Genomic DNA, 13,678 nt, shown 5'->3' with positions numbered 1-13,678 from the left:
TATATATATATTCTGATCCTAAATCATTAAACTTAAAATTTTTGTATATAGTTTTTCATCATAAAGAGAAAAATTGTTGAAACCAAATTCATCATATTATGGAATTTAAGTGTTTTAAAATTAAATTGCTACTGAATTCTTTAGAAAATATATCAATAATGAGTGCACAAGTGTCCTCTAATTTAAAAGTAATGTGTTAGATTGAAACATAGTGTAACAATGTTGAAATGGTAAAGAGACAGTCACAACTTTAAAATCTTTATTATTACAAGATTAAACCTTTAGTTTGAAATTTTGTTTACATTTTTCATAAAACTAATATTTGATTTGCTTGTATCCTACCACAATGCTTCTAATTGATCTTAACATAACATTATCCACAAGTGATTTGCATTATAACTTGTGCAAGTGACAAATAACTCACAGTAACATAAACGAGTTAAAACAATTTTATTTGTTTTAACATTGTTTGATAATTTCATCCTCGAATGCACTACATGATCAATTGCCCCCAAAGTTATAGTTTGACCAAGCCAATTATAGAAGTTGTTTTCTTTATAAGTACTTACATAAACACATTGGACGAAAACTAAGTACATGCATCCTAGAAGGAAGAACTCTTCCAATTTTTCAAAATGTCTAGAAATATTGTACATAATAAATCCAACTCAAAATAGTTCAAATTCACTAGGAAGAATTCGAATTCAACTCAAACCAATCCTCCTCAACTTACAAGTTTATTTTTCTTGTTTTATTTATGTGGTATACCTTTTTCTCAATGAAACATGTATATGACAAGAGGGAATGGTTAAATATGTTAAAGTTTGCCGAAACAACTAGTCTAAAAAAATGGTATGGTAGAGAAGGGGAAACTGGTTATGTTGGTAGTAAAAGCAAATCTAAATGATGAGGTTGAGGTGACAGGAACACAAGTCTAACAACAAAGGTGGTATTAGAGCATCTTCAATGTAAACAACTCATGAGGTGCTCCATATTTAGATTTATTATGGTACATAATATTTAATGATGGTGATATAGAAGAATAAAACATTGCCTTTAAACAACTCCAACTGTCATGTCAAAATGCTCCGGCATAAAAGTTGTTTCAAGCAACAAAACATCTTATCCTTCGAGGAGGTAGGGATGATGAACCAAAAGGGGTGAGAGAAAGGAGAAAGAAAATAATTTTAAAAAAATGATTTGGTACAAACAATGCATCATCTCCTTAGTTGGCTGCACTTCCCATCCACACGAAAAGTAGCCATTATTTGTACACTATTTCAGGCTATATTTCCTCTATTCCACCAAACCATCATGGAAACAGCACAGCATCAATTCATTACAAAACCAAAACCCCTCCTCACATTTTGCTTTAAAAATACACTTAAATCCATCAGCTAAATCATTCCAATTAACTGGTAGGGAAATTTCTACAACACTACTTTTCTATCTCTTTATTCAATCAATTAAATCTACACTTTCTACTATATTTTCATTATCTATTTGTCATTGCAGATCGGGTAGTGAAAATTCCTACCAATAAATTTGAATGATTTAGTTGAAGGATTTAAAATAAATAAACATATTACGGTTAAAAGGCATTATATCCAAATTAGTCTAGCTAGCTAAATACATTATGACAGAACAGAAGGTATCAAACTGGAGCAGAGTTCCCGGTACTACCGGTGGAACTTAACAGACACGCGATAAGAACCTCCACTTAACGGGTCTACGTGAATATAATATACCTAAAACGGGAAGAAGGGAAAGGAATAGATAACCAGCTGTACATATCAAAAGATGAACAATGGTTGAAGCAAAAAATGTATATACTCCAAAACTTGTTGTTCAGGGTTCTTCCTTCACAAAGTAACTCTGAGGCAAGGAAAATTCTTCTTCCTGAGTAAGCAAATCAATCTCATCATCATCTGTTTTCTGAGGAAGAAAGATAAACCACTACATTTTATCAGCTCTCAAAATCCACAGCACAATGTTAAAATACCACAAACCCACATCTTATTTGAGGGTAGCAAGATGAATGGGAAGAACCACAACTTAATGATAACATACCAGCATTTCTATGTTGTAGAACCGATCCAACAATTGAAGAACCTCCTCAGAAGAAAAGTGTCTGTCAAACTTCCTCTTTAGAAATTCCATCAGACCATAAAGGACAAAGTGGCGATGTACTCCTTCATGAAAGCAACATTAATTGTAAGCATTAAATTTGATGAATCTATCTTGATCCAACTAGAGTTAACTATCTAACAAGGGAATACTTTATAAGGACAAAGTGATCATCCATGACCCATCTTAGCATAACCCTTGATAAAAATAAGAAATGCAAAGTATCAAATAACAGCTAAACAAGCAGCAATTACATGTAATGGGTTCATTAATGAAACTCAAGAAAGTGCAATTCATTGATCGCTACAAATGCTTACTGTTTATTTGAAAGGCTAGTGCACAAATTTGACAAAACTTTCTCAATCAATGATGGTAAATAATTCATTTTTAACCATATAACTTACTACATAGTGTTCAAATCTAACCAGATATCACTTACAGCAGAAACGGATAAAATTTTACATTTTTTCAATTACGAAACCTCAAAGTAAACAGGGAGCTTAATGCAGTATGCCTTGGCCTCACTTCAATTAACACAAAGCATCTTTTCTTTGTAATCCCCTTTCTAGATAATAAATGTATATTCAAGAACATGCTCAAGATACAGAAATCACCCTCATTATTTAATTTGAAATTCAGTATTACTGTTATTAAAAAGGATTTCATGCATATAAAAATATCTTGTAAATCAACTGTCAAGCATTCGAAATATATGCATTCTATAATTGAAAAAAAAAATACATTAGTATTTTGTCCAGGAACAACATAGAAAGACAGTTTGAAGTTGTCATATCACTGGAACAACTTTTTATTGTTTAAAACAATGTCACATGCTATAGATTTTTACAGAATAAAAAGTAAATTATAAAAGGAGTAATTGAAGATAAGGCCATCACCCTTGATCTCATGAATCTGTTATGTAGATAAACTGAAAATAACCAAATAGCAACTTCTGCAGTTCTTGAAAAAATTATACGTACCAAAATATATCTTAAATAATCAATTTTAGGAATCATTTATAAGTGCTCAAATTGAGAAGATGGCCCCCTGCCCAAAGGAAAAAACAATTTTAACTAAAATCCCACTTACTAGGACACACAATGCCAACTCCCATGATTTAGCAGTTGGTGCTACTGTCCACAAACTATGAAGCACCAGTAGATATCAAACGTCTAGTAATGTTGCAACTTCAATTGTTTTCTTTCTAGTTAGACAACATTACTAATTATGTATTGATAATTTTCCAGTTCACAGCAACAAATTGTATTTTACATTCACTTTCAAATTTAATTAGAGAAAATAGGCTATGTACTGAAAATGTAAAGCATATTTACACTGTCATTCAATTGACAAACCACCATGTATGGTAAGTTTGTTGACTTTTACAATAACTACCTTAAAAGTCATACCAACAATGATTTAGGATTGGTTGGCTGGTTGGCTGACAGTGTAAAATATTTATACTAACAGTCCATAGTCAATAACCTCATTTAATTACATATAATTTTCCACCCACATTTCATTTTGGAAAAGAAAAACATTATTTTTCCTTTTCACATATCAATACCAAAATTGTTATATCAAAATCATCCATAATCCTCAAAGAGTTATGTGTGCATGTGCATGTGCATGTATGTGAACATGCGTGTGTATTACCTTGTAGCCTCATTGGAGGGTAAATCTCAAGAGCTTCCAACAATCTCATCTCCAATTCAACCTGTGATTGCTCCTGTCAACATAACCAGATGTCAATTCCAAACCCAAATTCAAATTTCAAAGAGAGATAGAGAGACAGAGACCTTGGGGAGAGAGGAAGCAGAGGAAGGAGGAGGTTTGCAAGGAGAGTGGACGGACATGCCATCTTGTTCCTCCTCTTTGGGTTTCCCAGCTCTTCCACCACTGCTCATTTGTGTCTTTATATGCTGATCACAACACAGATTACACGAAGATAGGAATATCTCAGATTGAAACTGCAGCAAATAGAAATAAAAAGTTGGAAAGAGAACATAATTCATAACTTCAACAAGGCAGTTGGAAAGTGCCAATCATCATGACATTACACCTTGTGCATTAGTGTAGCAGGATAGCATGTGCAAGTTATTAATATCAAGCTTAATAGTTTTTAAGTTGTTAATTGTGTGAGTACCCAAAGCTAATTCGTATATGACAGAGCCGGCAGAGCACATGTCAAACTGAGAAATTTGCAATTTGATCACTCCATTGCTTGAAAGCAAGTCTGGCATACATTTTGAGAATGAGGATATCGGCACACATTGTATTCACTGTTCTGTGTTTCACCAATTGGAATAATATTCATCCCTTTTTTAGATGTACAGAACTCATTATAGCATCTTAAGTTAAGATTGGTAAAAGCCAACCCCATAGCAATTACAATACAATGGCATGCACTGTAGGATAAATTGTAACGGACACGTACAATGAACTACAAGCTCTTCCCAGTTTTGTTTGAGCAGAAAGGAGGCTGTATTATGTAAAATATGAGAAATTGATGACATTGGACAAAGGGATAAACCTAACCAAAAGTATATATTAAAGACACAGCACTATATTTTGTTCTAACAGTCCAAATGGGGGTCATCATTTGACCTGTATCAATCATTACACATATCAGCAGCAAATATTGTCAAGCCAGGTGGCAGTGTATAGGCATAGTTTTTGGAAGCATTATTGGTGCTGAATTTGCCAGGTGTATTACATCATTGTTAATCAATTTGTGTTCAAGGTTTTACCAGACATGCAAGGTTTTAAAAATGGCCTATGATCGTTATTGCGAACGCGATTTCCGCCACAACGTCAAGGTTTTTGGACTGCAATTGCGATCACAACAAGATTATTTCTCCACAATTTTCTACAATAACAAGAACCGCAAAGAAAACGCGCACCCTTAGAGCAAAACCTCACTTAATAGTGTGATCAACTTCTCAAAAATCACAGTCTAATTCGCCAATGTAAGGGTTACCCTTTGTTTTGCAGAAAAGGGAAATATAATTTGAAAAGAAAGACAAGAAAAAGAAATAGAAGAAGCAACAAGAAAAAAAAAACACGAATAGCAGTAGCAGCAGAAATGAGGAGCAAGAAAAAAGATTCATTTGAAGAAAAAAACAGTAACTTGAATGAATGAGAAGGGCGTAATCTTACCAATTGATGACTGGGCTTAGCACTAACGCAGGAACGAACGCTTGGTGAACAAATAGAAGAAAGCATAAACCCTGAGAACGAAAAGAAGAAGAAGAAGAAGAAGAAGAACTTTATAGAGTAAATGAAGTGAAATTGGGTATTTGTTTTAAATTAAATTGGGTTGATTATTTAAATTAATTATGCAAACCTTTCTTAAAAAGCATATAAGTGTCGTAATTAAAATAAAACTTTAATTCCAAAATTTTCTTATTTAATGTGACTTTAGTATATGAAACTATGATTATATTCCCTAAAACATTTTATTAGTTTCTGGTTTTTTTATTTTGTGGAAACTTGTTTGATTTCATTAGTAATTAGTAATGAATGGTTTATAATGCATGAATTTATTATATTTTTATCTCTTTATCTACTCAGACTTTATTTATTTTGCCTTTTCATATAAGCTGAGACTTTGTTAAAAAATATTTACTCTTTTTATACGTTATCTTATAATGATAATGATAAAAAAAATATTTTATTTATATTTGTACTGTCATTTTGTATTTTTTATATTACAATCATTATTGTGACTATTACATTATTTATAATATTTATTTTAGTATTCCAACATTACAATTTAAGACATTCATACAATTATTTTTTATAGTAAAATATGTATTTGAATTATATATTGTTTTGACATTATTATATTTTGGGGTATTTTAATCACTACGCAGGTTAAATTAATGAAAGTGTAATGTTTTGCCAAATTATTTTTAGTTTAGTTTAAAATTGAGTATAAATATTATAAGACATGGTATAAAATTAATAATAAATACATGACATTATAACACAGCAATTAAAAAAGTAATCAATGTAATTAAATTAACATTTAACTAGTCGTGGGGGCTTTAAGCCTACCACGTAAAAAATGTAATCAGAATATTTATACATTACAATAGTTTAAAATTAAGTAAAAACAAAAATTATAATACTTATAAGATATATTTCATCAATAAAAAAAATATAAATATAAAATAATTACACACTTTTATATGGGAGTGGAAATAGGATATATAAAAAAAAGGTACTTGCTTAACAATTTTATTATTTGTATATGTGTTATCATAATCTTATAAATATTACGAAACAATGAAAATATTTATTGAGGTATTTTTTTAAGAACTGGTATTTTTTAAAATTACTCAACTCAAATAAAAAAGAAAATGAACTTTGCTCATCTCACTTGGTAGAAGTTTGCTTTAACTTTTAGAATCTCAAGTTTATGTTTTAAATGTGAAAAAAAAAAACATTCAAAAGTAGAAAATTTGCAATTACTTCTTGCACTTAATCAAATTTAAAAATGCATCAAATTTACATGAAATGATAAAAATGCTCTTTCACAAAAAGGGATTTGGATAAAAAAATACATTTTAAACCCTCCTTTTCGAAATATATTTGTAGTTATTTTCATAATATATTTTTTACATTCTGAATTAACTTTTTCAGAATAAAATTTTGATTTTGAATGTTTCTGAATTTTCATTTCTATAACACACCAATCTATTTTAGATTAACTTTCAGAATGTATTTTGTTTTAATTCTAAATATTTATTTTCAAAAGTAAAGAATATTTTTGAAATTTTAAAAATATGTAGGTAACAGGTTAAAAAAGGTTGAGTGTAAAAAGAATTTTACTAGAAAATTTAGAAACTGTTTTATTGGCCTTGCAAAGCACTATATTTGTTATTTCAATTTCTTTTTCAAAAAAGAGGAGGTCAATTTAGAAAAAAGGGGTGTGAGAATAAGAAAAGGCCTATAAGTCTTAGGACCCATGACAATTTCTGTTAAATCAATTTAAAAAACTAAAAGCTGATTAAATTGAAAAAAATAGAGTCATTATTAGTAATGTATGTTTTATTAGTAATATTTATTGTTCAATGATTTCTTTAATTGGAATAAATGACTTCGTAATATGTTTATTAATGTTGATTAACTAGTTCGTATGAGTAAAAACAAATATTTTTTTCAATCACAAAATTTTACGTATACTAAATTAAGTACTTACTATCATCATTGAATTAAAATTTTACATAGAATTCCCAACTCTACATTATATATGCATTAAAAAACCAAGTCTCGTGAATCTAAGAAAAGAAATTAATTTACAAAATTAAGCAAAATATATTTTATAAATACATTAATGTTTTAAATTAATAAAATATTTTTTAGTTAGTGTATATTAACTTTTTTTTCTTGGTACAAAGTGTATTTTAACTTTAAGAGTAAACCACCAACTTAAGCGGTTTTTTAAAATTAATAAAATGACAAAATAGTTTTTAAAGCTGCGTATCATCAATCAATTTAGTACTTAAAATTATAATGGACAATTTATGTGATCCGTAAAATAAATAAAATGACGAGATGGTTCTTAAAATCATAAATTGTCAATCAAATTAATCCTTAAAAATGTAATAATAAAACAAATCGACCTTAATTACAAAAATGTTTGATTGCATTTTTTTTCACCTAGATATATTTTTATGTTTTTCTAATGAATTAGAACTATTTAAATCTTCTAAAATTAGGAAATAATTTTTTTATTATTTCAATATAAAGTACATTAAAATAATATTATTAGAGAATCACTTCATTGTGCGTGTTTCATATCATAATAAAGGTGAAAAGAAACGAGAGTTTACTTTAGATATCTTAAAATTTTGTCACCGTTTTATTTTTAAAACTTTTAAAATTAAAATAATTAGTAATTATTTTTTAAAATATTTTTGTCTATTTAATATATCAATTTGAGAATACATTATATAATTCGAATGACTAAATTAATGGATGATGCACATTTTAAAAAAGTTGTTGAAATGGCCAATTTGATTAGCTAGTACAATTTCAACAACTAAATTGATGGTTTAGTATGAATTAAATATGAATAATTTTAGATAATTAAAAAATAAAAATAATTTATTTTTACCATTTATAGATATTTTAATAAGAAAGAAGGTCCCACAAGAGAAAGGAAAAGGGAAATTAAGAAGCATGTCCCATTCTCACGAGGTTAGTAGAGAAACAATAAAGTGAAGAGTATCTTCCTTTTCCCTTCACTCTTTAAGATTCTTGTCCCTCTTTGCTTTCTAAACCTATTCTGCATATCTATCATTTCAATTTTTCTATTCATTGCATTCAATTCTGTCCCTCAATCACACATGCATGTTGCAAATGCATTTCATTCAGTGGGTCCTAACACACAGGGTTACAACATTTTCCCTCTATCCATTACAGTCTACAACTACACTTTCAATCTCCAACTATACTCAATCAAAAAACCTAAAATAAGCTTTATTCATTTTATAAAAATTCTTTACAATAATACAAAAATCAGAATTCATTCATTTCATTACAACTAAAAATATATTTAAGTCATTTTATTTTAAAAAAATAAAAAATAAAATAACAAGGTCATTATTAAAAAGTGAACTTTAAGTGTAACTTTATCTTATAAAACTAACTTATAAGATAAGGTTTACACACTTATATATTATGAAATGTTCTAATCTCTAATCGATGTGAAATCTTATTATGGATGGTTCAATAACGACACACGTCATTATGAGTATTCCAATAACGATCTGATAGTGAGTAGTATGATAAGTCAAAGATAGACTCAGAAATAACTCTGATATCATATTAAATAGTGAATTTTAAGTTTAACTCATTCTTATAAAACTGATTTATAGATATCTCCATCCACTTACCAGTTATATAATAATCTTTATTACATGGGAAATCTCCAACCATCATAAGAAAACTCATTTAAGTTTCTTCCTGCATTAAAAATTGTGTCTAGTGGTCCTTATAACGTCGTATCATATCACTCATAATAATAAAGAAACTTCAAAAAGCTTACATATTTTTATTCCGATAATAAGAAACTCAGTTTAAGAAATATCTTTTTATGATAAAGAAACAATATTTTTGTACAATATGAAACTTTTTAAGATGAAGAAACTGTGTCAAGAAACTAATTCTTAAGCAACTACATAAGGAATTGGAGTTGCTCAGTTGCAAGTAGAATTAATCTTAAGGGCTATAAACAAAAGTATTTGGTTTCTTGCTGATAAAAAAAACAGAAAAAAACAGAAGCATTTGGATTATTCATGTTGAATAAATTTTGAATGAAGAAAAAGAATTGAATGATATTGATGGGGTTATATAACTTCTAACAGATAAGGATAGGGTTAGATTGAGATGAATTAAAGGCTTCACAAGACACATATGATACATACTCTCTACATACATTACTTTCACTGTAATCCATTTCCCTCTGTTTTCTGCAATCTTCTCTGTACTCAGAATAATATCTATAAAGTAACATAGATAGAAATGTACACACACACGGCAATTTTTAAATTAATATTAACAACAGTAGTTTTTTCGATTTGAAAAGTGACACTAGAATGATTTCTGCAACATGCTTACTAGGATTAGTCTATGTTAATAAATACTAAGCAAAAGTGATGTTATTTAGTTGGAAGTATATATTGTGTTTATAAGAGAATACATAGTTATATCAAGTACAATAGTGATGCCCTTTTCCTTCTGCAAACTTCTCGTTCTCACCTCTTAGTCCTTTGTTCTCTTCTTCAATTCTTCTACCCCATCCAAAACACAAGCCAACATTCGTCAAAACAAAAGAAAACAACACCAAATGATGTCTGGTTGGATGCAAGACACAGAAGAACAAAACTCTGCTTCGTGGTCAAGCCCAAACGCCAACGAACTAAGCTTCTTCTCACTGTGTGCCTACAAACCCATTCCTGAGATCCATGAAGAATGGCACGTGCCCAACAACATGGCCTTCTCCACCAACTTTGCTGATAACATGTTACTACAACAACACCAACCATTGCACACTTTCTCTTCTTCCACCAACCTTGACCTATCTCAAGGGCTCAACTCCCTCACTCCCAAACCCTCCTTTTACCCGTTGGAGCATGGCTTTCGCGCGGCTTCCGATGTGGGACTTCTTGACCCTCAACCTTTGAACAAGGTTCATCATGGCGGTGTCTTATTCACCTCAAATGGCAATAACCAGTTAGCCCTTCCAAATTTAGCAACCATGTGTGCAATGCCTCCCCTACAAGATGGTCTTGGATTTTCGGGATTCAAGAATATTGGTGACTCTGATCATGCGGAGGGTTCAAGAAAGGCCTTACTGAGACCCCTTGAATCGTTCCCTCCATCAGGTGCACAACCAACACTTTTTCAGAAGCGAGCAGCACTAAGGAAAAGCTTGGAACATAACCTCAAAGGCAAGAGTAAAGGGAATAGTGATAGTAACAAGAGGAAGACGTGTAATAATGGAGAAGGTGTTGAATGGTCGGGGTTGAATTATGATTCTGACGAGAGTGATGAGAATAAGACGATGGAAGAGAGTGGAAGGTACGGTGGAAACAGCTCGAATGCGAATAGTACCACCGTCAATGGCGGCGTGGATCAAAAGGGCAAGAAGAAGACAGGGATACCTGCGAAGAATTTGATGGCTGAACGCCGCCGAAGGAAGAAGCTCAATGATAGACTCTATATGCTGAGATCCATTGTTCCCAATATTAGCAAAGTAAGACAAAATTTTCTTTTACACCAAACTTGATGCATTCATTCAATTACCTTTAGTTTTGTTTTTCATGTCATACTTTTACCTCAATATAATCTTTGTGTAATTAAGGATAGATAACATATGTTATAATGCAGAAACTTCAATTCTAAATATTTTAGTACACCACTAGTTCAAAACACACAGAAAATAAGAAAAAAATGTGAGTTTTACCATGATGGAATGAATAACCACCACTTTATTGTTACTTTTTTCTTCAGTTAGGAACTAGGGTTACTGAATCATGGTATATGCTGCACATGATTCATAATATTCACTCATAAATCAAGACATAAGAACTGATTATGGTAACTAATCAACATATATGTATATATATCATGGTTTTCATATGTATGGATTTGTTGAATTATTTGACAAGTTTTGTTTAAAACTAAGATGGATAGGGCTTCAATACTTGGGGATGCAGTAGAGTATTTGAAGGAACTTCTGCAAAGGATCGGTGACCTTCACAATGAATTGGAGTCAACACCACATGCTGGCTCTTCATTGACTTCAAGCTTTCTTCATCCTTTGACACCCAATTTACCAACACGTATGCAAGAAGAACTTTGTCTCAGTTCATTGCCAAGCCCTAATGGCCAACCTGTGAGGGTAATATTGCTTGCCCTTTTCTGGAACTTCTTCTTTTTCCCATATATATATATATATATATATATATATATATATATATATATATATATATATATATATATATATATATATATATATATCCTTCAATCCACATGCCTTTCTTAATTTCTGTTCCTATTTCTGGGTGTGAATATCATATATGACTCGACAACAACAAAAATGAGCAAGTTAGATTTTGCTTGTTCTTCGAAGTGCATGATTGCATGAAAAGAGTACCTTTCTCATTTCCTTTTTATATTATTCATTCTAAAAACAAAAGTAAAATAAAACGTTACACTATGTTTGTTTTACGATTTTAAATTTTATCCCAAAACTTATGAAGTTGGGAATTTCCGAAACATATTTGGAATCCCATATCGATTACAGATAACAGATAAAAACATTTCATTGTATATAAGTAGTTCATGAGTGAATTTGTTGGATTAAGTTAGAGTTAAAGTTTTCTTTTTAACAGGGAAAGTAATAAGAATCTGTTTGTTTTATTTTGGTTTCCATGATAAAAACGGGAAATGAATGAGAGTATGGAAGGTTATTTGTTATCTCAATTATAAGTTCAATTTCTATTCTGATTTTATTTTAAATTTTTAAAATATTCTTAAAGTATTAAAATTTAATTAAACATGGTTTAAATATATATACTTAATAAATTTCGTAATTATATGCTTAGACAGTGTGATTTATAAAAGCATAATATTATGCCTTAAAATAAAGGTCTGCAAAGATTTATCTGTATTAATTAAAGTATTAGTTTTTAATTAGGAATGGAGAAAGTTGAATTTAGTAATTTTACTGTTAAGCAAAATTCATCAAAGCCAAGCCAAGTCTTGTATGAATATTTATTTGCTGTTAACAAGTATTTTCTGAGTTGTTAATGAGTAAAAAATGGGAAGTATTGAATAAAGTATAAAAGCATTTAATACATTAAAAGTCAAAATTGATTCCTTATTAAATAGATGTGGGCAATAGTTAGCATTTAACACGAATAAATAGTATTAATATTTGAGATAAAGATTTATGGTGATGAAATTAAGAGAAAAAAAATGGTGGAAATATAGGTTGAGGTTGGGTTGGGTGAAGGAAGAGGAGTAAAGATTCAGATGTGTTGTGAGAGGAAACCTGGTCTCTTGCTGTCCACCATGAGGGCTCTCGACAACCTTGGCATAGACATTCACCAAGCAGTCATCACCTACTGCAATGGCTTTGCCATGGATATTTTCCGAGCTCAGGTTAATCTCTTTTTATTCTTTAATCCTCATTATACAATAATAATTATTGTGCACTATATTCATATCAGAGCTTTTATACTGTTATCGAAAATCATGGTTAATATAATAATATTCTTATAGAATTCAACAAGCATGATGAGAAAAAATTCTGGACATTGTGTGTATTCATTGTTTATTGAGTGTAAAAGAAAGTAAAAGGGTTTAATAGTTTAGAAATATAAAATGTATTCAATCATTCATTTAGTAAATAGAAGGAATTGTAAGACATTGTCAAAAGATTCAGAATTGTTCGTATTATACTTCTTCCCAGGAATATTCCTTGCTTTATAATTAAGGTTGTACTTTGTATTGAGATTATACCTAGGAATTAAAAATTGTGAGCATTATGAATTGATGAGTTTTTTTGAGGCTGAGGGCTGATTTTCTCTCTCAATCAGCTACGCAACGAAGGTCAAGATGTGCATCCAGAGCAAATCAAAGCAATTCTATTAGATTCAGCTGGCTTCCATAGCATGAACTAATGGCAAGAAACAAACTACAGGCACTACCTTTACAAAAGGTCAATTTAGCAGACCTCGTGTTTTTTATGCTCAAAATTTAAGTGTACTTTACAGACTCATCTAACTTTTGCTCAGTTGAATTAGGATAAATTTTATTTTACTAATTAAAAGCACTACTAAATTTTGGGACCTTTTGAAACGAAATCTGATGATGGTCTCCACTGAGTTTAGGGACACTCTGAAAATGCATGTTTGAATCAAGCTTGTTTCTAAATTCCACCGTCTTGCTTGTACAATTAGAAGGGACAAAAGCTTTAATGCAATGCTTTCTCTTCTTTTTTAATCATTCATTAATCTTGCTCTTTCCGACG

At 30.3% G+C, this 13,678-nt stretch overlaps 2 protein-coding genes across 3 annotated transcripts; one reads left to right on the top strand and one right to left on the bottom strand.

The window, feature by feature from the left end:
* Nucleotides 1-1,585: 1,585 nt before the first annotated feature.
* LOC137812572 (chromatin modification-like protein) lies at nt 1,586-5,406 on the bottom strand. Of its 2 annotated transcripts, none has more exons than XM_068614653.2 (5): nt 5,287-5,406; nt 3,927-4,049; nt 3,784-3,856; nt 2,071-2,192; nt 1,586-1,935 (listed from the first exon to the last, which is right to left on the bottom strand). In XM_068614653.2, exons 1-5 carry the CDS (start codon nt 5,350-5,352, stop codon nt 1,849-1,851), a joined length of 471 nt encoding a protein of 156 aa, XP_068470754.1. In that variant the 5' UTR covers nt 5,353-5,406; the 3' UTR covers nt 1,586-1,848. The 2 variants fall into 2 exon arrangements, with proteins under 2 accessions (XP_068470754.1, XP_068470753.1); XM_068614652.2 differs by having other exon boundaries at nt 3,927-4,097; nt 5,287-5,389.
* Nucleotides 5,407-9,828: 4,422 nt separating this feature from the next.
* LOC137812571 (transcription factor ICE1) lies at nt 9,829-13,655 on the top strand. Its single transcript, XM_068614651.2, has 4 exons — nt 9,829-10,894; nt 11,327-11,542; nt 12,637-12,807; nt 13,245-13,655. Exons 1-4 carry the CDS (start codon nt 9,986-9,988, stop codon nt 13,326-13,328), a joined length of 1,380 nt encoding a protein of 459 aa, XP_068470752.1. The 5' UTR covers nt 9,829-9,985; the 3' UTR covers nt 13,329-13,655.
* The last annotated feature ends 23 nt before the right edge of the window (nt 13,656-13,678 follow it).

This window comes from Phaseolus vulgaris, chromosome 2, assembly GCF_051622355.1.
Source record: "Phaseolus vulgaris cultivar YP4 chromosome 2, ASM5162235v1, whole genome shotgun sequence".
Lineage (NCBI taxonomy): Eukaryota > Viridiplantae > Streptophyta > Magnoliopsida > Fabales > Fabaceae > Phaseolus > Phaseolus vulgaris.
This window is presented reverse-complemented; position numbering and strand designations above follow the sequence as displayed.

Bases quoted from the DNA above. Each gene is read 5' to 3' on its own strand.
- LOC137812572 (XM_068614652.2), bottom strand. From the start codon at position 5,352: ATGCTTTCTTCTATTTGTTCACCAAGCGTTCGTTCCTGCGTTAGTGCT. The intron at 3,857-3,926 runs GTCTCTGTCTCT...TTATGTTGACAG, and splicing joins CTGCTTCCTCTCTCCCCAAG to GAGCAATCACAGGTTGAATT. The intron at 1,936-2,070 runs GTATGTTATCAT...TTTCTTCCTCAG, and splicing joins TCTACAACATAGAAATGCTG to AAAACAGATGATGATGAGAT.
- LOC137812571 (XM_068614651.2), top strand. From the start codon at position 9,986: ATGATGTCTGGTTGGATGCAAGACACAGAAGAACAAAACTCTGCTTCG. The intron at 10,895-11,326 runs GTAAGACAAAAT...TTTAAAACTAAG, and splicing joins TTGTTCCCAATATTAGCAAA to ATGGATAGGGCTTCAATACT. The intron at 11,543-12,636 runs GTAATATTGCTT...GTGGAAATATAG, and splicing joins CTAATGGCCAACCTGTGAGG to GTTGAGGTTGGGTTGGGTGA.